A 25,331-nucleotide genomic window follows, 5' to 3' on the forward strand; every position below is an offset into this window, starting at 1 on the left:
ATTGTGTGGCTCCCTGAGCCCCCGCCGCCCTGTCAGCTGGCTCAAAGAAGGCATCTATTTCTTTAAAGCACTTCGCCAAGGCAAGCCAGCCAGTGACTTGGAGAATGCATTGGAAGTTAAAGTTGCTTTCTTTCTACCTCTCCTCCTTCCCCCTCTCCCCTCGATTTGCCTGCTTGCCTCCCGCCCTCCCTGTCTTGTGGCTCTCAAGCATCTTAACATTCACGTCTTCCAGCTCTTAAACATTTATTCTCTGCGGCTCGTACGTTAAGCGAGTTCGGTCACCTCTGCCCTGCACAGTGCAGGAAATTCACGTGTGCTTCACCCCCACCCACAGTGACCCCTGCTTCGAGCCCAGGAGAGAGCAAAAAACAAACAGCCAAACAAAAAAGCCCCGCCTCCAGCGGGGATGAAAGGCGGGTACAAATGAATTAAATATATTCGTAAGAGTTCAGTTTGAACAAAGTGGTTGTTGTTCGGTCGCACAGTCGAGCCTGACTCTTTGCGACCCCCTGGACCAAGTCACGCCAGGCCCTCCTGTCTTCCACCAGCCTCCGAAGTCTGCTCAAGTTCTTGTTAGTGACATCAGTAACGCTGTCCAGCCATCTCCTCTTTTGCCGTCCCCTTCTCCTTTTGCCTTCTGTCTTTCCCAGCTTCAGGGGCTTCTCCAGTGAGAGAGAGCAAAGTGGTAAGCCAAATCAAACTGGGAGGTTTTCAGAGCAACACACAAGCGACGAGGAATTTAATATCCATCCTGCCATCAGGCTCCCGGGTGGACGGAGGTTGTGGCAGCCGGAGTCTCCCAATGGCGTTTTTGGGGAGGCTTCATTGTGTCTCTGGAACTCCGTCTCTCAGGAAACGTCTGTGAGCATCTTGCTTCTCTCACTTGAGAAACTAATAAACTATACTAAGGTCTTGGGCAGAAGGGCTTATTGCTTGCCTCTCTTTCTGAGTCCTCTCAACCAGAGGTCCAAAACCTCTGGTCCGTGGCCTGTTAGCAACTGGGCCCTGAGTTGTATAATTATTTCATTATATATTACAATGTAGTAATAATGATAATAACACTGGATATATATCCTGCCCTCCACTCTGAATCTCAGCATCTCAGAGCGGCTCACAATCTTCTTTATCTTCCTCCCCCACAAGAAACACCCTGTGAGGTGGGTGGCGCTGAGAGAGCTCTCCCCAGAAGCTGCCCTTTCAAGGACAACTCTGCAAGAGTTATGGGTGACCCAAGGCCATTCCAACAGCTGCAAGTGGAGGCGTGGGGAATCAAACCTGGTTCTCCCAGATAAAAGTCCGCACACTTAACCACCACACCAAACTAATAGAAATAAAGTGCACAATTGTATCATCCAGAAACTATCCCACTGGACTGTGGAAAAATTGCCTTCCATAAAACCGGTCCCTGGTGCCAAAAAGGTTGAGGACCACTGGTCTCAACTGTATTTTGTGTGTGTGTGTGTGTGTCGCTTTAAAGGCGGGTTGGCTTTTAAATAGCCTTTTGCAATTCATGTGCTGTTTTTAATTGGCTGTAAACCGCTTGGAGCATTCTGTTTTCTTCTTTTAAGAAAACTGGGAAGGAGGATAAAAACCTGATGATGAAAGAAACAGAAGTGTTGGCTTTGCTATTGCTAATCTAGTGTTATTTTAAAGCGTGGTCCCTGCATGAATCCTCAGACTTTCCTACAGCGGGAGAGAATAAAGGGGAGAGGCATTCTGGAGGGGGCTTTGTGTCAAACTGACCCCAGTGCCAGAGCTCATTCTGCTGCCCCCCATGCCCCATCCCCCCCCTTGCTCTTTCCCCCCTTCCCTTACGTGACTTTCCTCTCTCCCGTGCTCAGCGTGCGAAGCTCCAAAGTTAGCAGTTAGCAAGCGATGTGTCATCTCTGCATGCGAGTACGCAAGACTTGGCAGCAGATGTACCCCCGTCTCACTTTGAGGAAGATGCCAGCCGCAGAGGTGTGAGGAGAGGAAGTCAGACCTGCGAACCGAAGCCGGCAGAACCAGCCTGTTCATTGAGAGGCTAAAAATAGATGTCCTGGGCTCCACCTTTGGCCTTTCTGGTGGGCAGCATTGAAGGAGACAGAGGCAGTTCTAGGAGCGCCTACATAAGAGAAGCCATGCTGGATCAGGCCAGTGGCCCATGCAGTCCAACACTCTGTGTCACATAAGAACATAAGAGAAGCCCTGTTGGATCAGGCCAGTGGCCCCTCCAGTCCAACACTCTGTGTCACATAAGAGAAGCCATGTTGGATCAGGCCAGTGGCCCGTCCAGTCCAACATTCTGTGTCACATAAGAGAAGCCATGTTGGATCAGGCTAGTGGCCCCTCCAGTCCAACATTCTGTGTCACATAAGAGAAGCCATGTTGGATCAGGCCAGTGGCCCCTCCAGTCCAACACTCTGTGTCACATAAGAACATAAGAGAAGCAATGTTGGATCAGGCCAATGGCCCATCCAGTCCAAAATTCTGTGTCACATAAGAACATCAGAGAAGACATGTTGGATCAGCCCAATGACCCATCCAGTCCAACACTCTGTGTCACATAAGAACATAAGAGAAGCCATGTTGGATCAGGCCGATGGCCCATCCAGTCCAACACTCTGTGTCACATAAGAACATAAGAGAAGCCATGTTGGATCAGGCCAATGGCCCCTCCAGTCCAACACTCTGTGTCACATAAGAGAAGCCATGTTGGATCAGGCCGATGGCCCATCCAGTCCAACACTCTGTGTCACATAAGAACATAAGAGAAGCCATGTTGGATCAGCCCAATGACCCATCCAGTCCAACACTCTGTGTCACATAAGAACCTAAGAGAACCCATGTTGGATCAGGCCAATGGCCCCTCCAGTCCAACACTCTGCGTCACAGAAGAACATAAGAGAAGCCATGCTGGATCAGACCAGTGGCCCATCCAGTCCAACACTCTGTATCACATAAGAATATAAGCGAAGCCATTCTGGATCAGGCCAGTGGCCCATCCAGTCCAACACTCTGTGTCACATAAGAACATAAGAGAAGCCATGTTGGATCAGGCCAATGGCCCATCCAGTCCAACACTCTTTGTCACATAAGAACATAAGAGAAGCCATGTTGGATCAGGCCAATGGCCCATCCAGTCCAACACTGTGTCACACAGTGGCCAAAAAAATTACACACACACACACACACACACACATATATATATATATATGCACTGTGGCTAATAGCCACTGATGGACCTCTGCTCCATATTTTTATCTAGCCCCCTCTTGAAGCTGTCTATGCTTGTAGCCGCCACCACCTCCTGTGGTCTCTAGCTGTGTGGGCCTTTAGAGTCTGTCATGTAGGAAAATCCAGGTGCTTCCATGTCAGGCTGGGGTTGAAAGAGGACTCTCTGTGTGTGGGGTGTGTGTGTGTGTGTGAGAGAGAGAGAGTGTGTGAGAGAGAGAGAGAGAGGAGGAGGAGGAGAGGAGAAGAAGAAGATGCTGCTGTTGCTGATATTGGATTTATATCCCGTCCTGTACACTGAATCTCAGAGTGGTCCCCCCCCCCCCACAACAGATACTTTGTGAGGTAGGTAAGACTGAGAGAACTCTCACAGCAGCTGCCCTTTCGAGGAGAACTCCTACGAGAGCTACGACTGACCCAAGGCCATTCCCTCAGTTGCAAGTAGAGGAGTGGGGAATCAATCCGGGTTGTTCCACATAAGAGTCCGCGCACTTAACCACTACACCAGGAGAGATCAGGAATGGTGGAGAGACTCTTCTGGGAGGGGGGATGTAAAAGGTGGACTCCTAAAGTCACTCTCCCTTGAGAGGCAGTTTGGTGTAGTGGTTAAGTGCGCGGACTCTTATCTGGGAGAACTGGGTTTGATTCCCCACTCCTCCGCTTGCAGCTGCTGGAATGGCCTTGGGTTAGCCATAGCCATTGCAGGAGTTGTCCTTGAAAGGGCAGCTTCTGGGAGAGCCCACTCAGCCCCACTCATCTCAGAAGGGCGGGATATAAATCTGCAGTTGTCTTCTTCTGTTAAAAAGGTAAAGGTAGTCTCCTGTGCAAGCACCAGTCGTTTTAGACTCTGGGGTGATGTTGCTTTCGCCACGTTTTCACGGCAGACTTTTTTACGGGGTGGTTTGCCATTGCCTTCCCCAGTCCTCTACGCTTTCCCCCCAGCAAGATGGGTCCTCATTTGACCGACCTCAGAAGGATGGAAGGCTGAGACAACCTCGAGCCAGCTACTTGAAACCAGCTTCCGCTGGAATAGGAGGGGTGGTGGCTCAGTGGCAGAGCATCTGATTGGTAAGCAGAAGGTCCCAGGTTCAATCCCCGGCATCTCCAACTATAAAGGGTCCAGGTAAGTTGGCGTGAAAAACCCCAGTTTGAGAACCTGGAGAGCCGCTGCCAGTCTGAGTAGACAAGACTGACTTGGACGGACCGAGGGTCTGATTCAGTAGAAGGCAGCTTCATATGTTCATATATGTTCATAGGCCTAAGGGGAGGGATGGTGGCTCAGTGGTAGAGCATCTGCTGGGTAAGCAGAAGGTCCCAGGTTCAATCCCCGGCATCTCCAACTAAAAAGAGTCCAGGCAAGTAGGCGTGAAAAACCCCAGCTTGAGAACCTGGAGAGCCGCTGCCAGTCTGAGTAGACAAGACTGACTTGGACGGACCGAGGGTCTGATTCAGTAGAAGGCAGCTTCATATGTTCATATATGTTCATAGGCCTAAGGGGAGGGATGGTGGCTCAGTGGTAGAGCATCTGCTGGGTAAGCAGAAGGTCCCAGGTTCAATCCCCGGCATCTCCAACTAAAAAGGGTCCAGGCAAGTAGGCGTGAAAAACCTCCGCTTGAGACCCTGGAGAGCCACTGCCAGTCTGAGTAGACAAGACTGACTTTGATGGACCGAGGGTCTGATTCAGTAGAAGGCAGCTTCATATGTTCATATGGAATCGAACTCAGGTCGTGAGCAGAGGGCTCCGACTGCAGTACTCTGTAGCTTTACCACTCTGTGCCAAGGGGCTCTTCTTCTTCTGCTATAAGCTCTTAATTTATTGTGAGTCCTGTCCTCTGCTGCCCTCCTCTGTCTTCTGGCAGGGCCCACTGCTGCCAGCCCCCACCACTCACTTGCAAGGGTCGCACCACCTGGGCTCTCTGACTCTCCCCTTGTTGGTGCCCCTAGGGAAGGGGCTTCCGGGAGGGCATGCGGTCAGGCAGGGGAAGGACATACAAGCTAGCACGAGGTATGCAGATGGGTGGGGAAGGAAGAGGGTGGGAGAGGAAGGCTTGGGGGGGGGGGGCGGGTGCTGGTGACCAATCCTGTTTCAAAGCTGCGGAGTCTTGTGAGCAAAAATTCTTCTTTGTGAGTTGCTGGAGCCCTAAAGGTGTGAGCCGCTGCATAAATTAGCTTGCTCTGGGGCCATTTTTCCTGAGCTAAGACAGAAAGTGTAGTCGGAGGCTAAAAAGCAGTGAGCTAGTTTCCACTCACTCAGCTTAGAGGGAACACTGGTGGTAACCCTATGTCCGCCCCTCCCCCCAAAACAAAGAAGAAGAAGAAGACTGCAGATTTATACCCCGCTCTTCTCCCTGAATCAGAGACTCAGAGCGGCTCTCGGTCTCCTATATATTCTCCCCCCCACAACAGACATCCTGTGAGGTGGGTGGAGTTGAGAGGGCTCTCACAGCAGCTGCCCTTTCAAGGACAACAAGAGCTATGGCTGACCCAAGGCCATTCTAGCAGGTGCGAGGAGTGGGGAATCAAACCCGGTTCTCCCAGATAAGAGAGCTACGGCTGACCCAAGGCCTTTCCAGCAGGTGCAAGTGGAGGAGTGGGGAATCAAACCCGGTTCTCCCAGATAAGAGAGCTACGGCTGACCCAAGGCCTTTCCAGCAGGTGCAAGTGGAGGAGTGGGGAATCAAACCCGGTTCTCCCAGATAAGAGAGCTATGGCTGACCCAAGGCCTTTCCAGCAGGTGCAAGTGGAGGAGTGGGGAATCAAACCCGGTTCTCCCAGATAAGAGAGCTATGGCTGACCCAAGGCCATTCCAGCAGGTGCAAGTGGAGGAGTGGGGAATCAAACCCAGTTCTCCCAGATAAGAGAGCTATGGCTGACCCAAGGCAGTTCCATCAGGTGAGGAGTGGGGAATCAAACCTGGTTCTCCCAGATAAGAGTCCGCACATGGCTTAACCACTACGCCAAACTGGCTCTCAGAAAAACCAGAGCCAGCCCTATTTGCTCTCTAGACTTTCCCTCCGTTCCATTTAATCTGTTGGGGCTTCCTAAGAGCTACGCTATGCTTCTCAGCGATATCACACTGTTGCCCAGGGGCAGGAAAAACTACCTGCGCTACAAAAGTGGCAGCTCAAAAGGGCATCGCTTGCCTCACACATCCCCATGCTGCTCGCTGGAAAAGTTTCATGAGTGGAACAGGCAATGGAATGGGAGGTGGTGAGCTCTCCTTCCTTTGGGGTTTTTAAACAGACGCTAGAGGGCCATCTGACAGCAATGAGGATCCTGTGAATTTAGGGGGGAGGTGTGAGTTTCCTGCATTGTGCAGGGGGTTGGACTAGATGACCCTGGATGTCCCTTCCAACTCTAGGATTATATGATTCTCACAGGCTTCCTGGGGACATACAAAGGGAACCAACCAGTTATCTTCCAGATTTCCCTCTCATCCTTTATTCCATCCTGTAGCTCGCCTCTGCATCTTGCTCTCTTCTTTTGGTTGTTCCCCAGAGCAGCTGTTAACCGCTAAGGGCTGTTTTATAAAAATCCAGCTTCCTTCTTCATTGCGTTACAAATCACATAATTATACCAGTAATCCTAAAACTTGGAGGTACGGGTACTGTTAGCCAGGAATAAACACCAGTCATGGGGGGAAAGCCATAATTAAAGCCAAAGCATCGCTTTGAATAATGAAGCCATTGTTTTCGCCCCATCTGGCAAACACGTTCCCATTCTGTTGCATTCGGAGATGGCTTCAGAAGCGGTTGTCTCCCTCATAATTCCAGAAAAGTCTGATTTGGCACTATTAAGTTTTGCAGGGTGTTTTTTTGAGCGGGAATGCACAAGAATTCAGTTCCTGCAGGGGGTGTGGCCTAATAGAGAGCCAGTTTGGTGTAGTGGTTAAGTATGTGGACTTTTATCTGGGAAAACCGGGTTTGATTCCCCACTCCTCCAGTTGCGCCTGCTGGAACGGCCTTGGGTTAGCCATAGCTCTCGCGGGAGTTGTCCTTGAAAGGGCAGCTGCTGTGAGAGTCCCCTCAGCCCCACCCACCTCACAGAGTGTCCGTTGTGGGGGGAGAAGATATAGGAGATTGTAAGATTCAGAGAGAAGGGTGGGGTATAAATATGCAATTCTTCTTCTTCTAATTCTTCTTCTAATGGCTGGGGTTAGAGGTTTCTTGTGGTGGCGTGAGGAAACCCTGGATATCCTGGCTGTAGGTGTTCCTGTTGGGCCTTTTCTTTAAAAAAAGCACTGAATTTTTGGCTGCACAAGCACGCCTTACAGCTCTGGGTACACGGGCATGCAGAGAAATATACTTTTATCTATTTACTTGATTTATACTCTACTTTTTGCCCTTGTAGAGACCCAAAGCACCTTACATTGAACTTTTCCATTTGATATATATAACAAACCGGTGAGGTAGGATAGAGTGAGTGTATTTGATTGGCCCTAGGGAATCGAAGCTTCTAAGCCGGAGTGAGGATTCGAACCTGGGTCTCCCATATCCCATTTAGACCCTGTATCCAATACGCAGCACTAGCTGTGTGAATGGAATGATCAGGGATCACAGCAGCTTTTGCTGCGTGTGTGTGTGTGTGCACTCTTGGACATTGTGAGATTGGTAAAGATTGGAGGTCAGACTACAGGTGTTGGGAGTGACTGTTCTTCACCTGTGACCCTGGAGAGAACCTGCCAGACAGACTAGGCAGTACTGACCTGTCTGGACCAGTTGTCTCTGATCCTATAACAGGTCCCCAGCCTCTTCCAAGTCTATAGGCACCTTTGGAATTCTGATAGTGTGGTGGGTGCAGCCACAAAATGGCTGCCACCCGAGGAGGGAGCCAGCCACAAAATGGATGCTGCAGCTTACCTTCAGTCACCTGGTGGAGATCCTTGTGTTGCGGTGGCAGCTGCCGCTAAAGTAGAGGTTTTAAAAATAAAATATTTAAATATTGTAACCATATGTTATTAATAAAATTGTTTAAAACCCAAAAATACAAATCAAATCTCTAATGGCCAATCAGAACTTGCGGGGCAAAAATTCCCACATAGACAGGGGCGGAATTCTAGCAGGAGCTCCTTTGCATATTAGGCCACACACCCTTGATGTAGCCAATCCTCCAAGAGCTTACAAAAAAAGAGCCTTAAAAGCTCCTGGAGGATTGGCTATGTCAGGGGTGTGTGGCCTAATATGCAAAGGAGCTCCTACTAGAATTCCACCCATGGACGTAGCCCCACCCAATCTCTAAAAACACTTGGTGAGCACCAGGAAAGGACTCGACATGTTAACGTTTGGTCATGTTTGCTCATAATTCCATCAGAAAAGACTGTTGAGTTTATATCAGTCTTAATATCAACAGCAAGAATAACCGTAGCAGCAAATTGGGTTAATAAAAGTCCACCCTCTGTAGAACTGTGGCATTCCAAGACTGTGGGATTATTTTATAATGCATAAAATTTCCCATAATGTATCAAATGCCCCAATAGGTCACTAATAGACCAAAGCCGTAGCAGTTTGGTTCCCCCTCATAAGTTACATGGCTGAAAAAAGAAATAATACCAAAGAACCCTTGTTATCAAAATATGATATATTTTAAAAATATATAGTGTCTTGATATAAGCTGTATCAAGATAATAGTAAAAACAAATGGTATCGCCTATGTCAGGGGTGGCCAACGGTAGCTCTCCAGATGTTTTTTGCCTACAACTCCAGCCATTGGCCATGCTGGCTGGGGCTGATGGGAGTTGTAGGCAAAAAAACATCTGGAGAGCTACCGTCACCCACCCCTGGCCTATGTAAGTAAAAATGGTTGTAAAGTTTTGAAAAGTTAAAAATAAAGATTTTTCTTTTTTAAAGAAAGGATGATCTTGACAGGCTGGAAAACAGGACTAAAACCAATAAGGTGGATTTTAACAGGGATAAATGTGAAGTTCTGTATTTAGGTAGGAAAAAATCCAATGCATGGCTGTAAGATGGGGGAGACTTGTCTTAGCAGTAGTCTGTGTGAAAAGGATCTAGGGGTCTTAGTGGACTATACGCTGAACGTGAGTCAACAGTATCACATGGTAGCTAAAAAGGTAAATGCAATTTTGGGCTTTATCAACCAAAGTATGGTGTCTAGATCTTGTGAAATGATGGTATCGCTTTGCTCTGGTAAGACCTCATCTGGTGTTGTGTTCGGTTTTTGGCACCACATTTTAAGAAGGATATAGACAAGCTGGAATGGGTCCAGAGAAGGGTGATTAAGATGGTGAGGAATCTGGAGACCGTCCTATGAGGAAAGGTTGAAGGAGCTGGGGATGTTTAGCCTGGAGAGGAAGCGGCTGAGAGGTGATAGGATCCCCATCTTCAAGTACTTGAAGGGCTGTCCTATAGAGGATGGTGTGGAATTGTTTTCTGTGGCCCCAGAAGGAAGGACCAGAACCAGTGGGTTGAAATTAAATCAAAAGTTTCTGGCTCAACATTAGGAAGGAACTTCCTTACTGTTAGAGCAGTTCCTCCGTGGAACAGGCTTCCTCAGGAGTTGGTGAGCTCTCCTTCCTTGGAGGTTTTTAAACAGAGGCTAGATGGCCATCTGACAGCAATGAGGATTCTGTGAATTTAGGGGGAGGTGTTTGTGAGTTTCCTGCATTGTGCAGGGGGCTTGGACTAGATGACCCTGGACTAGATGATGAAATGCTCCCATACTTTAGTGAGCCAGGTGGTAATAGTGGGAGCTGAGGACACCTTCCAAAAAGAAGCAAAAAGAAGAGGCTTTGGCCGCTACTAACAAGCTAACAATTCGATCCTGTCGCACTTTGGGGATAGAGAAAAAGTCCCCAAAATTTAGGAACTCTGGCTTTTTTCTACTTCTACAGACAGACTAACATTATGGCTACCCGTTTTGATCTTCCAGAGTGAGGGACAAACCAGAAAAGATGAGGAGGTAGTTGGGGAAGGCAGAACGTCAGTTGTCAGCACCAAACAACGGCCGCCTCATGTCCCCCTTCCAGTGAGGGGGGAAGCAGCCTGTAACTGAGGTAGCTAACTTCACTGTGGCCTCAGTGGTTGCTCGAGCCACCCACAGCGTGAGTCTTCCGTGGTTGAAGGTGACAGACTTTGCCGCCCACCCTCTTCAGATAACGTTGTGACCGAAATCGCAAGACAGCCGATCGGTGGCAGCTACCACCCTCAACGTTTGTGGAATGTTGAGGGCCACAGTTTTCAAACGGCGTCTTTGAGAATGTGGGGGTTGGGAAGGAGGGCTGTAAGACTCCGGCCATCGGTCCGTATAGCTCAATACCGGTCGATTCAAGGTGCTCAGTTTAAGGATTCGTGGTGGGAGCTCTTTTTGAGGAGAACAGGCTGTCCTCATGTGAACCTTCTCTGCTGGCTGATATTGTCTCGCAAAAGCCTTCTAAAGATGCCCTCTGTTCAGGTTCGTTGCACGTCTGTTTATCTAGATTTTTACATCCTGCTTTTCCTCCTGAACGGGGACCCAAGAGGCTTAACAGCATCATTCTCCTCCCCCCCCCCTCTCAATTTTAGCCTCAAAACAACAACCCCAAATTACATGGCAGAGCCTGGATTTGAACCCGTGGCATCTCCCAGGTCATAGTCCGGCGTTCTGGCCACTGGGCCTTCAGTGTATCCCTGAGCTGTTCTTTTCCTTTTGTTTTGGAAGAGATTGCCAGAAAATGTACACAGTGCCCCTTCACAGTGGGTCTTCTGTGGGTCACGTAAGGCCAATCTTACATTGCGGGGCGTTCGGCGATTAATTGTTTTTGAGGTAGCCCCATTAGGGATTTTGTTCGCTGCTCGGTTGTACGATATCGCTGCTGATTTCTTTTTGTTGTGTGTGTGTACAGACTTGTGTTTGATTTGTAAATTGGTTTGAGTTTTTACGAGAGGCAGGTGTGCGTGTTATTTTTAAAAAAAATCAATTGTCTACTTCAGCCAGAGGTGCCAGGATTGGACCCGGGCCGTTCCGCAAGCCCTGCTTTCCCCCTAAAGCCGCAGCCCTCCCTGAAAGGAGAGCAGGGATTGAGAGACAAGAATCTCCTCTCATCTCTGCCTTTTCTCCCTTTCCCTTTCCTTGCCTCTCTTTCGCAGGATCGAGGAATAGCCGGGAAACTGGAGCCGGTTTCTCCCGTCAGTCCTGCTCACCCGGACTCCGAACTGGATCTGTTACCCTCCCGGCTGTCCAAGGAAGAGCTGATCCAGAACATGGACCGGGTGGATCGTGAAATCACCATGGTCGAACAGCAGATTTCCAAGCTGAAAAAGAAACAGGTAATCTCCAGGGGTGGGGGGGAAATGTCTCATCGCAGCCTCCTTTGTGTGCCGTCGAGGCTACAGCCGAACCTTCAACCGGGCTCGGATAGTTCCAGCGTAGAACCTCAGCTGGGTATTAAATGCTGGCCCGGCAGGGCAGCGCTGCCCAGTGGTTATCAAATCGGCGTATTAATGTTTGTAGATATAGTGCTGTCCTCCCAAAGTGCACGCTTATAGGGTTAATTTTAGGAAGGGAGCAGATGCCTGATAGTTCACCAGAGTTGAGCTGTTCTCTGCACGGGCGGTTAGAGGCTGCCTCCGCCCCTGTAAGTGGAGCAAGTTTAATTAATCCCAGGCACCTGCTTTTCTGTTGCTGTCTATCACCGAGGCATCCAGAGGGGCCTAGAGGAGTGAAAAAGAGGAGCAATTGGGGAAGCAGCTGTTAGTGCCAGGCGCAACAGACTGGCTGCAACATCTGGACCGAGGTGGGGTGTGTGGGGAGGCCAGCAGTGAGAAAGGGAAGGGCAGAGATGAACGTCCCCTTGATTTATTAGTGGAGGGGGCATGCAGGTTAAACTTCCTCTGGGCAAAGAAGGTGAGACGAGCCCTGCGGGATTATGTGGAGGGGCCATCTTTTTATTGTAAGCTGCCTTGAGCCAGAAGGAAAGGAGGTGTGTAAATGTTTGGATGATAAGAATAGGTCATGATAATTAGATGCCTCTGAGAAGCTCACGAGCGGGCCATGAAGGAAGTCACCTCCCTTCAGTTTGCTGTGAGAGCCGGTTTGGTGTAGTGGTGAAGTGCGCGGACTCTTATCTGGGAGAGCCGGGTTTGATTCCCCACTCCTCCACTTGCAGCTGCTGGAATGGCCTTGGGTTAGCCATAGCTTTTGCAGAGCTGTCCTTGAAAGAGCAGCTGCTGTGAGAGCCCTCTCAGCCCCACCCACCTCACAGGGTGTCTGTCTCCTAAGAGCCAGTGTGTGGACTCTTATCTGAGAGAGCCGGGTTTGATTCCCCGCTCCTCCGCTTGCAGCTGCTACAACGGCCTTGGGTCAGCCATAGCTCTTGCAGAGCTTTCCTTGAAAGGGCAGCTTCTGTCAGAGCTCTCCCAGCTCCACCCACCTCACAGAGTGTCTGTTGTGGGGGGTAAAGGAGATTGTAGGCTGCTCTAAGACTCTGAGATTCAGAGTATAGGGCGGGATATAAATCCAGTATCATCATCTTCTTCCCCTCTACTGAGATTCATTGGCCGTTGCTACGCCCTGCAGTAAGGAGCTCCACAAGCCAAATATGCGAATTGTGAAAAAGTGTCTTAACGTTTTGGCTCTCACGAATCTTTGGTTGTTCGGCTTCCCTGGGTTTGATCCCGTAGTTCTAGCATTTCAGCAGAGTGGGGGGGGGGGAGGCTGGACTGTTCAGATGTTTAGGATAACATGAAGGGATGTGTTGTCTAGGGGCCTCTAGCAGCTGCCTGGCTCCAGGTGGGCTTGGTTAGCTGTCACCAGAGGAAGGGCCTTCTTGGTTGTGACCCCCCCCCCCGGTTAGTGTTTGGATGGGAGAGCACAAAGAAAGTCCAGGGTCGCGATGAAGAGGCAGGTAACAGCAAACCGCCTCCGAACATCTCTTGCCTTGAAAAATTTGCCTGTATAACCTAGCCTCTTCATCGCGACCTGGACTATCTGTTTGCTGCCTCTCCATCCAAACCACTAACCGGAGGAGCCGGGGGTCACAACCAAGAAGGCCCTTCTCTGGTTGACAGCTAACCAAGCCCACCTGGAGCCAGGCAGCTGCCTAGGGCCCCTAGACAACACTGTGTGTCACATAAGAACATAAGAGAAGCCATGTTGAATCAGGCCAGTGGCCCATCAGCCCAACACTCTGTGTCACATAAGAACATAAGAGAAGCCATGTTAGATCAGGCCAATGGCCCATCCAGGCCAACACTCTGTGTCACATAAGAACATAAGAGAAGCCATGTTGGATCAGGCCAGTGGCCCATCCAGTCCAACACTCTGTGTCACATAAGAACATAAGAGAAGCCATGTTAGATCAGGCCAATGGCCCATCCAGGCCAACACTCTGTGTCACATAAGAGAAGCCATGTTAGATCAGGCCAATGGCCCATCCAGGCCAGCACTCTGTGTCACATAAGAGAAGCCATGTTGAATCAGGCCAGTGGCCCATCCAGCCCAACACTGTGTGTCCCACAGTGCCAAACCCCCCAGGTGCCATCAGGAGGTCCCATCAGTGGAGCCAGGACACTAGAAGTCCTCAGATGTATGCCTGGTGTTCTGTGCTTGAGAACATTTGGCTTGGAATTTCTAGAGCATTGGGGAAAGCAACTTAACCCCACCCCACCCCACTCCCTAGTACTGTTTCCCTATCTTGAAATTATTGGCCCCACTGGGGGAAACTGGCATGCACCGTGTTGCTTTTTTCCCTAGAGGGGCAAATAGTGGCTCCTTGGAGCATTTTTCAGGTCAGAAAAGCAGTACGGGGTGGGGATCTTAAATTACCAGAGAAAAACTGGGGTCAGGCAGCAATGTTTCTCCAGGACAATTTGGCAAAGGATCCTAGAAGGGTTTTGTTTTGTTTTTTTGAAGCCATCTTCTGGGTATAGAACACATAGCAGTGGGGGTGCGTGGGGAAGAGGTATTTGTGAATTTCCCGCATTGGGCAGGGGGTTGGACTAGATGACCTCGGAGGTCCTATCCAACTCTGTGATTCTGCTTCTTGCGCTGTGTAGGGGGAGCTGTCCGATTGGGGGGACGCCTGCACATCTGAGAAACGGGTTTCTTGTCCAGAACGCCAGGTGCACATCTGTGGACATTCCAGGTGTGCACCGGTGGACTTGATAACGTCCAGATCAGCCCTTCGAAGTCCAGCTCTCTCTGTCCCTTTACCTTGGCCAGCGCTTGCCTCTTGCAGCCCTGACGCAGCAGACAGATTACGGGATAATCAGGAGAGAGCAGGGATCATTCTGTAGAGAAATAGGTTTATGTTTGTAAGTCTTAAGTTTATTGGATTTATATCCCGCCCTCCCCTCTGGAGCAGGCTGAGGGCGGAGCTTATTAGCATATGCTGCCCCCCCAGCCAAAAGCAACCCAATGCAAGAAAGAAGAGCCCCCGGGTGAGCGAGGCCTGCTTGAGCTGCCTAGAGATCCATGTGTGGGTCAGAAGGCCAGCGAGCCACCCGCCACCCAAAATCACATCAGAAGTGGAGAAAGGGTGGTGCGGGCTTCTCCAGGGGTTAATGAGGACTGCTGGGGGTGTGGAAAAGCCCCTGGTGGCTGGCTGGCTGCCCGCTCTCCTAATCCAGGGATTGTTATGCAGCTGCACCTCCTATTCAATGGACAAGGTAGGTGGGGAGGAGGTGGGGGAGCCCTCAGAAAGGTTCAGGAGCTGTGCTCCTGTGAGCTCCGGCTGAATCCTAGGCCTGGGAGAGAGAACGTATGAAGCACCAAGGAGCTATGTCCAAGAACGGCCCTCTCCGGTTCCTGAGGTTCCAAGCAATCAATAAATCCCAAACAAGCCCTGCCCTTTTGCTGCTGCTGCAGCACGGAAGAGACGTGGTGTTCAGGAGCCTCAGCGCCAATCTGCATTGTTCCGCCTCCCTTCCTTTGGGAAGCTTCCAAGAAGTAATGAAACACATTTGTAGGCGGAGGCTGTTCAAGCGGAGCGCGGCCTTGGGACTTCCAAAGATGGCAAAGAAAAAGTGGAAAACGGAATAGGGGGGGAGAGGCCCGGAATCTGTCGCAGCCCGCAAGGGGGAGTCCAGGGGTAGGGAGCTGAGGTTGGTCCCTGCTCTGGATCTGGCTCCCTGCTCTGCTGGGCAGGGGTGGGGGGTGGGGTGGAGCAGTTCATCTGCCCTTGGCTTTGCCCCTTCTCCAGCCTCCCAGTTGTGTGGTGTCTCTTTCATGCCTGAATGAGCTCTTAGGCTAGCCTCACAAGCGCCCTTCGTCAGTCCAGACCAGAGATGGCCAAACTGTGGCTCGGGAGCGACATGTGGCTTTTTTCACGCATATTGTGTGTGGATCTTGAAGCCCCCACCGCTCCATCAGCTGACTTGTAGAAGCATTTCTGTCATTAAATCAGGTCTCCAAGCCAAGCCAGCCAGCCACTTGGAGAATGCATTTAAAGTTAAAGTTGCTTTCTTTCGAGTCCCCCCTCCTATCTTCTTCTTTCCTTTCATCTAACCACCTTGCAGCTCTCAAACATACGACATTCATGTCTTGCGGCTCTCCAACATCTGACCTTTATTCTGTGTGGCTCTTATGTTCAGCACATTTGGCTACGCCCGGTCTAGGGCCCGTCCCAACCACTTCTGAGTGACTCTTGCCTTGAAAAGGGTCTCCAGGAGTTGACTGTGGCTTGGGGGCATTCCCCCCTCCAAGAACCCAGTCTGGACCAGGATATTTGAAGGACTCTCTGTCATCGTTCCCTCTAAACCGAGTTTGTGTGAGCTAGCTCATAGCTTTTTAGCCTCCGGCTCACCCATGATGTCTTAGATCAGGAAAAATGGCCCCAGAGCAAACTAACCTGATGCAGCAGCTCACAACTTTAATGCCAGCAGTTCACAAAGGAGAATTTTGGCTTACAAGACTCCACAGCTTATCTTGCTCCCTGCCGCTGGAGAGGCTTCTGCATCACAGGGAGAGAAAAAACAGCACCCAGCACTTTTGCTAGGGAGTGGGCGAAGCCGTTGCTAACTGTCAAGACTCATTCCAGTTCAGAACATAAGAGAAGCCATGTTGGATCGGGCCAGTGGCCCATCCAGTCCAACACTCTGTGTCACATAAGCCATGTTGGATCATGCCAATGGCCCATCCAGTCCAACACTCTGTGTCACATAAGAGAATCCATGTTGGATCAGGCCAGTGGCCCATCCAGTCCAACACTCTGTGTCACATAAGAGAAGCCATGTTGGATCAGGCCAATGGCCCATCCAGTCCAACACTCTGTGTCACACAGTGGTCAAAAAAACCCAGGTGCCATTAGGAGGTCACATCAGTGGGGCCAGGACACTAGAAGTCCTCCCACTGTGCCCTCCCCAGCATCAAGAGTATAGAGCATCACTGCCCCAGACATAAGAACATAAGAGAAGCCATGTTGGATCAGGCAGTGGACCATCCAGTCCCAACACTCTGTGTCACACAGTGGCCAAAATCCAGGTGCCATCAGGAGGTCCACTAGTGGGGCCAGGACACTAGAAGCCCTCCCACTGTGCCCCCCCCAAACACCAAGAATACAGAGCATCACCACTACCCCAGACATAAGAACGTAAGAGAAACCATGTTGGATCGGGCCAATGGCCTGTTTAGTCCAACACTATGTGTCACAGTGAACAAAAAACCCAGGCACCATCAAGAGGTCCATCAGTGGGGCCAGGACACTAGAACCCCTCCCACTGTGCCCCCCCCCAAACACCAAGAATACAGAGCATCACCACTACCCCAGACATAAGAGAAGCCATGTTGGATCAGGCCAATGGCCCATCCAGTCCAACACTCTGTGTCACATAAGAACATAAGAGAAGCCATGTTGGATCAGGCCAATGGCCCATCCAGTCCAACACTCTGTGTCACAGAAGAACATAAGAGAAGCCATGTTGGATCAGGCCAATGACCCATCCAGTCCAACACTCTGTGTCACACAGTAGCCAAAAAACCCATGTGCCATCAGGAGGTCCAGCAGTGAGGCTAGAAGCCCTCCCACTGTGTACCTTTATCCAACAGTATAGTCTCAGGGAGAAAAGTAGGCTGTTCAGTTTGCTGTTTCTAAAGGTCGTCGGCATGGCTTCTCTCCTTTGCTTTTAATTTTTTGTTGCTGTTGTTGGCATTTAAAATAAGGCCACGCTGACCTGCAGGGTTTTTTTCCCCCTGTGGGCTTCTTTGGTCTGTGTATTTACACATTTGCCACAAATCCCAGCCGAGGCTGTAGGCCGGCCAGATGCGCTGAGATCAGAAGTTATTGCTTTCAGAAGGAGATGCTTCTGTAGCTGGCGCTTGGGGGGAAAGGAGCCGGTGCACAGGTTTGGGGAGTCAAATGGGGCTGCGGATCTTTCTGCCTGCAAAAAGCTGGGAGGCTTTTCAAGCCTGTGGGCACGCTTGGCATTCCGGTGCTGTTTGGTGGGCCCAGCCACAAAATGGCTGCCCCCGGAGGCGGAGCCAGCCACAAAACAGCAGCTGCAGCTTCTTCTCAGTCACACAGTGAAGATCCTGGTGCTGTGGGGGCAGCTGCTCCCAAACTATGTCTCAGTAGAAGAGCCTCAGAAGGTCCCAGGTCCAATCCCCTGCATCTCCATGGAGAGCCAGGTGTAGTGGTTAAGTGTGCGAACTCTTATCTGGGAGAACCGGGTTTGATTCTCCACTCCTCCACTTGCACCTGCTGGCATGGCCTTGGGTCAGCCATAGCTCTCTTATCTGGGAGAACCAGGTGTGATTCCCCACTCCTCCGCTTGCACCTGCTGGCATGGCCTTGGGTCAGCCATAGCTCTCTTATCTGGGAGAACCGGGTGTGATTCCCCACTCCTCCGCTTGCACTTGCTGGAATGGCCTTGGGTCAGCCATAGCTCTCTTATCTGGGAGAACCGGGTTTGATTCCCCACTCCTCCGCTTGCACTTGCTGGAATGGCCTTGGGTCAGCCATAGCTCTCTTATCTGGGAGAACCGGGTTTGATTCCCCACTCCTCCGCTTGCACTTGCTGGAATGGCCTTGGGTCAGCCATAGCTCTCTTATCTGGGAGAACCGGGTTTGATTCCCCACTCCTCCGCTTGCACCTGCTGGAATGGCCTTGGGTCAGCCAGAGCTCTCTTATCTGGGAGAACCGGGTTGGATTCCCCACTCCTCCACTTTCACCTGCTGGAATGGCCTTGGGTCAGCCATAGCTCTCTTATCTGGGAGAACCGGGTTTGATTCCCCACTCCTCCACTTGCAGCTGCTGGAATGGTCTTGGGTCAGCCATAGCTCTCTTATCTGGGAGAACAGGGTTTGATTCCCCCCTCCTCCACTTGCACCTGCTGGAATGGCCTTGGGTCAGCCAGAGCTCTCTTATCTGGGAGAACTGGGTTTGATTCCCCCCTCCTCCACTTGCACGTGCTGGAATGGCCTTGGGTCAGCCATAGCTCTGGCAGAGGTTGTCCTTGAAAGGGCAGCTGCTGTGAGAGCCCTCTCAATCCCACCCACCTCACACGGTGCCTGTTGTGGGAGAGGAAGGTAAAGGAGATTGTGAGTTGCTCTGAGATTCCGAGTAAAGGTGAGATATAAATCCAGTATCATCATCATCTTCTTAACTGGAGATGCTGGGGATTGAACCTGGGAGCTTTTGCATGGCAAACAGATGCTCCACCTATGAGCTGTGGCCCCTCCCAAGGTTGGAGAGCCAGTTTGGTGTAGCGGTTAAGTGTGCGGACTCTTATCTGGGAGAACCGGGTTTGATTCCCCACTCCTCCACTTGCAGCTACTGGAATAGCCTTGGGTCAGCTATAGCTCTGGCAGAGGTTGTCCTTGAAAGGGCAGCTGCTGTGAGAGCCCTCTCAGCCCCACCCACCTCACAGGGTCTCTGTTATGGGGGGAGAATATATAGGCGATTGTGAGCCACTCTGAATCTCTGAGTCAGGGAGAAGGGCGGGGTATAAATCTGCAATTCTCCTCCTCCTCCTCTCTCTCGCTTCCTTCTGCATCACAGTTTGCTTTGCCAGGCTTGCTCAGTCGCACAGAGCAAAGTCTCTATTTTCTCCATTGGCTGAAGTGCCTCTCTTCAGTTTTTTCACGGCCTGAGCCAGCACTTAAAATGAATAAAATCACACAGGAGAGCTATTGAGCCAACACTCTCCGTCTATTGGCTGAGGCTCCTCCCCCTCCTAATTCCCTGGGAAACGAAGGAAAGAGCCAGAGTTTCCTTTACCCAGTTCCCCAGATTGCAAGGGAGAAAGACAAAGAGAGCACCTTTAAGACTAATGAGTGCTAATGTTTCATTTATTTATTTATTTATTTTATTTATTTGGGATTTATATCCCGCCCTTCCCTCAAGTGGCTCAGGGCGGCTTCCAGTGATAGATCCAACAAAATTACAGTATTTAAACATATAAAGGGATCAGCATTTAAAACAGATAAAACCATGGTTATCAATAAATATTAATAAATATTTCAACTGTATATAAAAGAAAGAAATCCGGCAAGTTACATTAAAATTCTCAAGCTAGGTATAAGCTAGCCGGAAGAGGGTCGTCTTACAGGCCCTGCGGAACTGTACAAGGTCCCGCAGGGCCCTCACCTCTTCCGGCAGCTGATTCCACCATGTAGGGGCCATAACAGAGAAAGCCCTTTCTCTGGTGGATTTCAAACGGGCTTCCTTCGGCCCAGGGATAGTAAGGAGATTTTGTGTTCCCGACCTCAGTACTCTCTGGGGAACGTGCGGGGAAAGACGGTCCTTCAGGTAGACAGGTCCCAAGCCATATAGGGCTTTAAAGGTGATAACCAGCACCTTGTACCGGACTTGGTATATTACTGGAAGCCAGTGCAGGGTCCGAAGACCCGGCTGAATGTGTTCCCACTTTGGGAGACCCAATAACAGCCGGGCCGCGGCATTCTGCACCAGCTGCAATTTCCGAGTTCGGGACAGGGGCAGCCCCATGTAGAGGGCATTACAGTAGTCTAACCTCGAGGTGACCGTGGCATCGATCACTGTTGCTAGGTCGTCGCGCTCCAAAAAGGGGGCCAACTGCCTTGCCCGCCTAAGATGAAAAAACGCGGACTTGGCAGCGGCTGCTATCTGAGCCTCCATCTTTAAGGAAGGCTCCAGCAGCACCCCCAAGCTCCTGACCCTGTCCGCCGCTATCAGCGGCGCACCGTCAAAGGCTGGTAGGGGGATTCCCCTTTCCGGACCGCGGCGACCCAAGCAAAGGACCTCTGTCTTCGCAGGGTTAAGCTTCAGCCCGCTCAGTCTGAGCCATTCAGCCACGGGATATAGTGCCCGATCTAGATTTTCCGGGACGCAGGTCGGCTGGCCGTCCATCAGTAGATAGAGCTGGGTGTCATCAGCATACTGATGACACCCTAGCCTGTACCTTCGGGCAATCTGGGCAAGAGGTCGCATATAGATGTTAAATAACATCGGGGAGAGAACCGCCCCTTGGGGCACACCACAGTCAAGTGTGCACCTCCGGGACAGCTCCCCCCCAACTGTGACCCTTTGTCCCCGACCTTCAAGGAAAGAGGAAAGCCACTGTAAAGCCAACCCCTGAATCCCTGCGTCGGCGAGGCGACCCTTCAGTAGCCGATGGTCAACCGTGTCGAACGCAGCCGACAGGTCTAACAGCATCAGCACCGCCGAGCCGCCCCGATCCAGATGCCGTTGAAGGTCATCCACTAGGGCGACCAGCACCGTCTCCGTCCCATGTCCCGGGCGAAAGCCGGACTGAAATGGGTCAAGGATGGAAGCATCCTCCAGGAAAGTCTGCAGCTGCATCGCCACTGCCCTCTCAATAAGTTTGCCCAAAAAGGGCAAATTTGAGACCGGCCGATAGTGTGCCAATTGGGCCGGGTCTAAAGATGGTTTCTTTAAGAGGGGACGGACCACAGCCTCTTTGAGCGGTGTTGGAAAGTGCCCTTCCCTCAGGGATCTATTTATGATATCCCGTGTTCATGCGTGTTAAGCTTTTAAAAACGGTTGTGTTTGTTTCCTTTATAATGTTTACCTCTCTGCTGCCTGGTATTACATTTTGTGACGCACGTGGCCTGGCCCAACAAGGTCTCATTTATGTCTGATCCGGCCTTCATTACAAATGAGTTCGAACCCCCCCCCCCCCCCCCCACCGATTTAGACTTTAAGGTAGCTGCAAATGTCAGGGCTTTGGTACCTGAGAAATATATGCTTTTTGTAATGTAATGTAAAATTTTATTTATATCCCGCCCTCCCCCGCCGAAGCAGGCTCAGGGCGGCTAACAGCACTTCAAGTAAACAGTATAGTATTAAAAACATTAAATTCATATTAAAATTCACATTAAAATCAATCAATAATTAAAACAATCCTAAATCAACACTGGCGGTAACCGTTATTAATCTGGCGGTGAACATTACTTCAGTTATTGACGAACGCCTGTTTGAAGAGGGCGGTCTTGCAGGCCCTGCGGAACTGATCTAAGTTCCGCAGGGCCCGCACCTCCTCTGGGAGTTTGTTCCAGAGTTGTGGGGCCGCAACGGAAAAGGCCCGAGTGCGGGTGCTTTGAAGTTTGACTTCTTTTGGCCCAGGGATATTCAGTCTGCTTTTCCACACTGACCTCAGTGCTCTCTGGGGCTCATATGGGGAGAGACGGTCCCTCAGGTAGGTCGGTCCTCGGCCATATAGGGCTTTAAGGTTATGACCAGCACTTTGTACTGGATCCGGTATACGATTGGCAGCCAGTGCAGTCCGCGCAGCCCCGGCCGTATATGCTCCCATCTTGGGAGACCAAGTAACAGCCTGGCCGCCGCGTTCTGCACTAGCTGCAGCTCCCGGGTCCGGTACAGAGGCAGCCCCATGTAGAGAGCGTTACAGTAGTCCAGTCTTGAGGTGACCGTGGGGGTGGGGGTGGGATTGTGCACTGCTGTGTTTCTGTAAATCTCTGGGGGAGGGGAACAGAGGGGACCTTCAGCCACTTGCCCGAGCAGCGTGAAGGTTTGACTCAGACTTCTGCATTCGCTGAGGCTTCCCCCTTTCTGGTTTTTCCGAACGCAGCAACAGCTGGAGGAAGAAGCAGCCAAGCCCCTGGAGCCAGAGAAGCCGATCTCACCTCCGCCCATTGAGTCCAAGCATCGCAGCCTGGTCCAGATCATCTATGACGAGAACCGGGTAAGTCTCCGTGGTCCTCGAGAGGCTGGCGCCACCGGTGTGTGTGTGTTCTCCAGGCCGGGCAAAGGGGGAAGCGTCACGTTGGAGCACAAGAGATCCTCATTCTGCACTCTGGGGAAACGCAGACTCCAGAACCTGATTCAGCTGGCCGAGTTGAGCAGCCTGGCGTGGGTTTCTCCTCCTGTGCAGAAAATATTTGACGGCGTTTGCCGTTTTCCATCATTGGCTTACATTTTGGTGAGAGAAGCAGCAGGGAGGCATAAAGTGTCCAGCCTCCTCCTCCTTCTCCTCCTCCCTCCCTCCCTCCCTCCAGCAGTAAAAAAAGAGTAAGACTCCAGTAGCACCTTAAAGACTTAACAAAAGGTGTGGTCAGATGGGAGCTTTCATGAGTCACAGCTTGTCTGTCTGTCCGCCCGTCCATCCATCCATCATCTACTGGTAAAGGTCAAGGTAGTCCCCCTGTGCAAGCACCAGTCGTGTCCGACTCTGGGGTGACGTTGCTTTCACAACGTTTTCACGGCAGACTTTTCACGGGGTGGTTTGCCATTGCCTTCCCCAGTACTCTACACTTTCCCCCCAGCAAGATGGGGACTCATTTTACCCACCTCGGGAAGGATGGAAGGCTGAGTCAACCTCGAGCTGGCTACCTGAACAGCTTCCGCTGGGGCTGAACTCAGGTCGTGAGCAGAGAGTTCAGACTGCAGTACTGCAGCTTTACCACTCTGCGCCACGAGGCTCTTTCATCTACTGGTACAGCCAGACTAACATACCTGTCTATCATCTACCTGACGACAGAGAGGGAGAGGGCTGGCCCAATCTTGGAAGCTAAATAGGGTCAGCTCAGTTTCCACCACCCTCGCTTTCATCTCCTTTTGAGTCACTAATCGGACTGATTTACTAACCCGGGAGTGTGGGGGGTGCTTCATGCAAATGCGTGACAAGTAGGGCGCTTTTTTTAGCAGGAATGCAGTTTTTAGCCAGAACTGCATTCCTGTGTGTTCCTGCTAAAAAAAAGCGCCCTACTTGTCACGCATTTGCATGAAGCCCCCGCCCTCCCCCCGCAGGGGGGGAGATGAAAGCGAGGGTGGTGGAAATTGAGCTGACCCTATTTAGCTTCCAAGATTGGGCCAGCCCTCTCCCTCTCTGTGGACAGGTAGATGATAGACAGGCATGTTAGTCTGGTGTCAGAGGGTGTGGCCTAATATGCATATGAGTTCCTGCTGGGTTTTTTTTCTACCAAACAAAGTCCTGATGTCAAGTCTGCAGGATCAGATATCCCCTTACGGAACCAAGCGGGCATTCAAGGAGGCCCCTCTATCCCACGCCACGTGGAATCTTGTTTCCATCTCTCAGTCTTCAGGGATTTCATCAGGCGCAAGGCCCCTCTCTTCTTAGTCATTCTCAGCATTTCGCACTCAAGGCTAGACTGCTGCTGGGTGTGGCGGGTTCGAGGTGCGGCTGCTTCTCGCGATGGCTGTTGAATAGACCGAGCATCCTTCTTCCCAAGGGGAACATACTTGTTCTATATTTTAACCGTTACTGGCAGCTGCGACGGATGTGAGGGCAGAAGATATACCCGTCCCGGGCTTCGAGCTTTGTAAACGCAGAGGGACGGGGTAGAAATATTTTGCTGAGGCAATCTGGAAGTCGGGGGATCTTTTAATCTGATTTAAACCCCCACCCCTGCGTCCCCAAAATGTTTCGACATAGCCCCTTCTCCACTACGACCAGCACCTCTTTCCACACCACATGGAGTCACTAGCTTGCTAGAATCAAATCCCACCATGCCGTGGATTGCAAAGTTTACCGGAGGGAGAAACGGCGTCTCGTTGGAGACTGGCTGTTTTTCCATCCGTCCCCAGTGACTGCAGCGCTTCTCAGATCTGAGGGGAGTTTTTGGAGCTAGCGGGTGGCTGTCAGCTTCCTTTTTGAGCGGTGACCTCATAGTTTCCCCCCCTCCCTCTTTCTCTCTGTCTTTTCCTCTTCATCGCGCTCTCTCTCTCTGTGTTGCTGGAGTGAGTTCATCCGAGGACAGCCACTGCAGCTTTTCCCTTTCTGAGCTTCGGCTGTGTCAAGAGAAGACAAGCCTCTTGAAACAAGCCGCTAAGGTGTACCGTTTAAGGCTCTGGATCCATCAAGCCTGCCTGCCTTTATGACTCTGGTGGAGAAGGATGCAGAGGGAGGGGACCAGCGGCAGAGGGGCTGGCGGCGTCCCTGTCTGCTGTTTTTGAGGAGGGGAAAAAAATACACTCTGTGATGCGGCTCAGTCGGTGGAAGGAGGCAGCGATGTCTCTCCGGGCTCTGGGGACTGTGTCTGTAGAAATCAATAAGATTAAATTTTAATTTGCTTTTCTGTCTCAGCATTTGTATCTCCGAAAGGGCATCGCCGGCTGTCCATAAATACACGCGGCATTATGCTGTAAAACTGAAACTCTTAAGCCAGGGGTGGCCAACGGTAGCTCTCCAGATGTCCCCCCCCCCTACAACTCCCATCAGCCCCAGCCACTGGCCATGCTGGGTGGGGCTGATGGGAGTTGTAGGCAAAAGCATCTGGAGAGCTACCGTCGGCCACCCCTGCTCTAAGCGCTTCTTCCCTGGCCCCTTGTAGATCTCGAGCCTGCAGGTTTTTAAATCGTTGCTGCGGTGTACATTTTAAATCCGTTCGGGGATTAAAAAAAACCCAGGACTTTTGAAGGAGAATTAAACGGGCAAAGCTGAAGCCTGGCTTTTGCCCAGACAAAGATCTGGCCAGTTAAGGAGGAGCAATGGGTCAAGGAGTGGATCAGGACCCAAGACTGCAATAATCTCCTATTTCTCGTGGAGCAAGGAGCACTGGTGTGCAGATTGGGAAACTCCCAGGTCAAGTCCCCTCAGATCCTAATGAATGATTCCAGCATCTCCATGTGGAGAGGAGGCGGCTGAAAGGTGATAGGATCCCCATCTTCAAGTCCTTGAAGGGCTGTCATATAGAGGATGGTGTGGAATTGTTTTCTGTGGCCCCAGAAAGTAGGACCAGAACCAACGGGTTGAAATTAAATCAGAAG

General features: G+C 51.1%; 1 protein-coding gene across 1 annotated transcript in view; it reads left to right on the forward strand.

The window, feature by feature from the left end:
- NCOR2 (nuclear receptor corepressor 2) overlaps window positions 1-25,331 on the forward strand; it is a 480,522-nt gene that overhangs the window by 81,847 nt on the left and 373,344 nt on the right. The window contains 2 exon segments of the mRNA XM_060250121.1: window positions 11,295-11,474; window positions 22,174-22,287. Coding sequence (XP_060106104.1) covers window positions 11,295-11,474; window positions 22,174-22,287 — 294 coding nt within the window.

The sequence above is a fragment of the Heteronotia binoei genome, chromosome 11, assembly GCF_032191835.1.
Source record: "Heteronotia binoei isolate CCM8104 ecotype False Entrance Well chromosome 11, APGP_CSIRO_Hbin_v1, whole genome shotgun sequence".
In the NCBI taxonomy this organism is placed as follows: domain Eukaryota; kingdom Metazoa; phylum Chordata; class Lepidosauria; order Squamata; family Gekkonidae; genus Heteronotia; species Heteronotia binoei.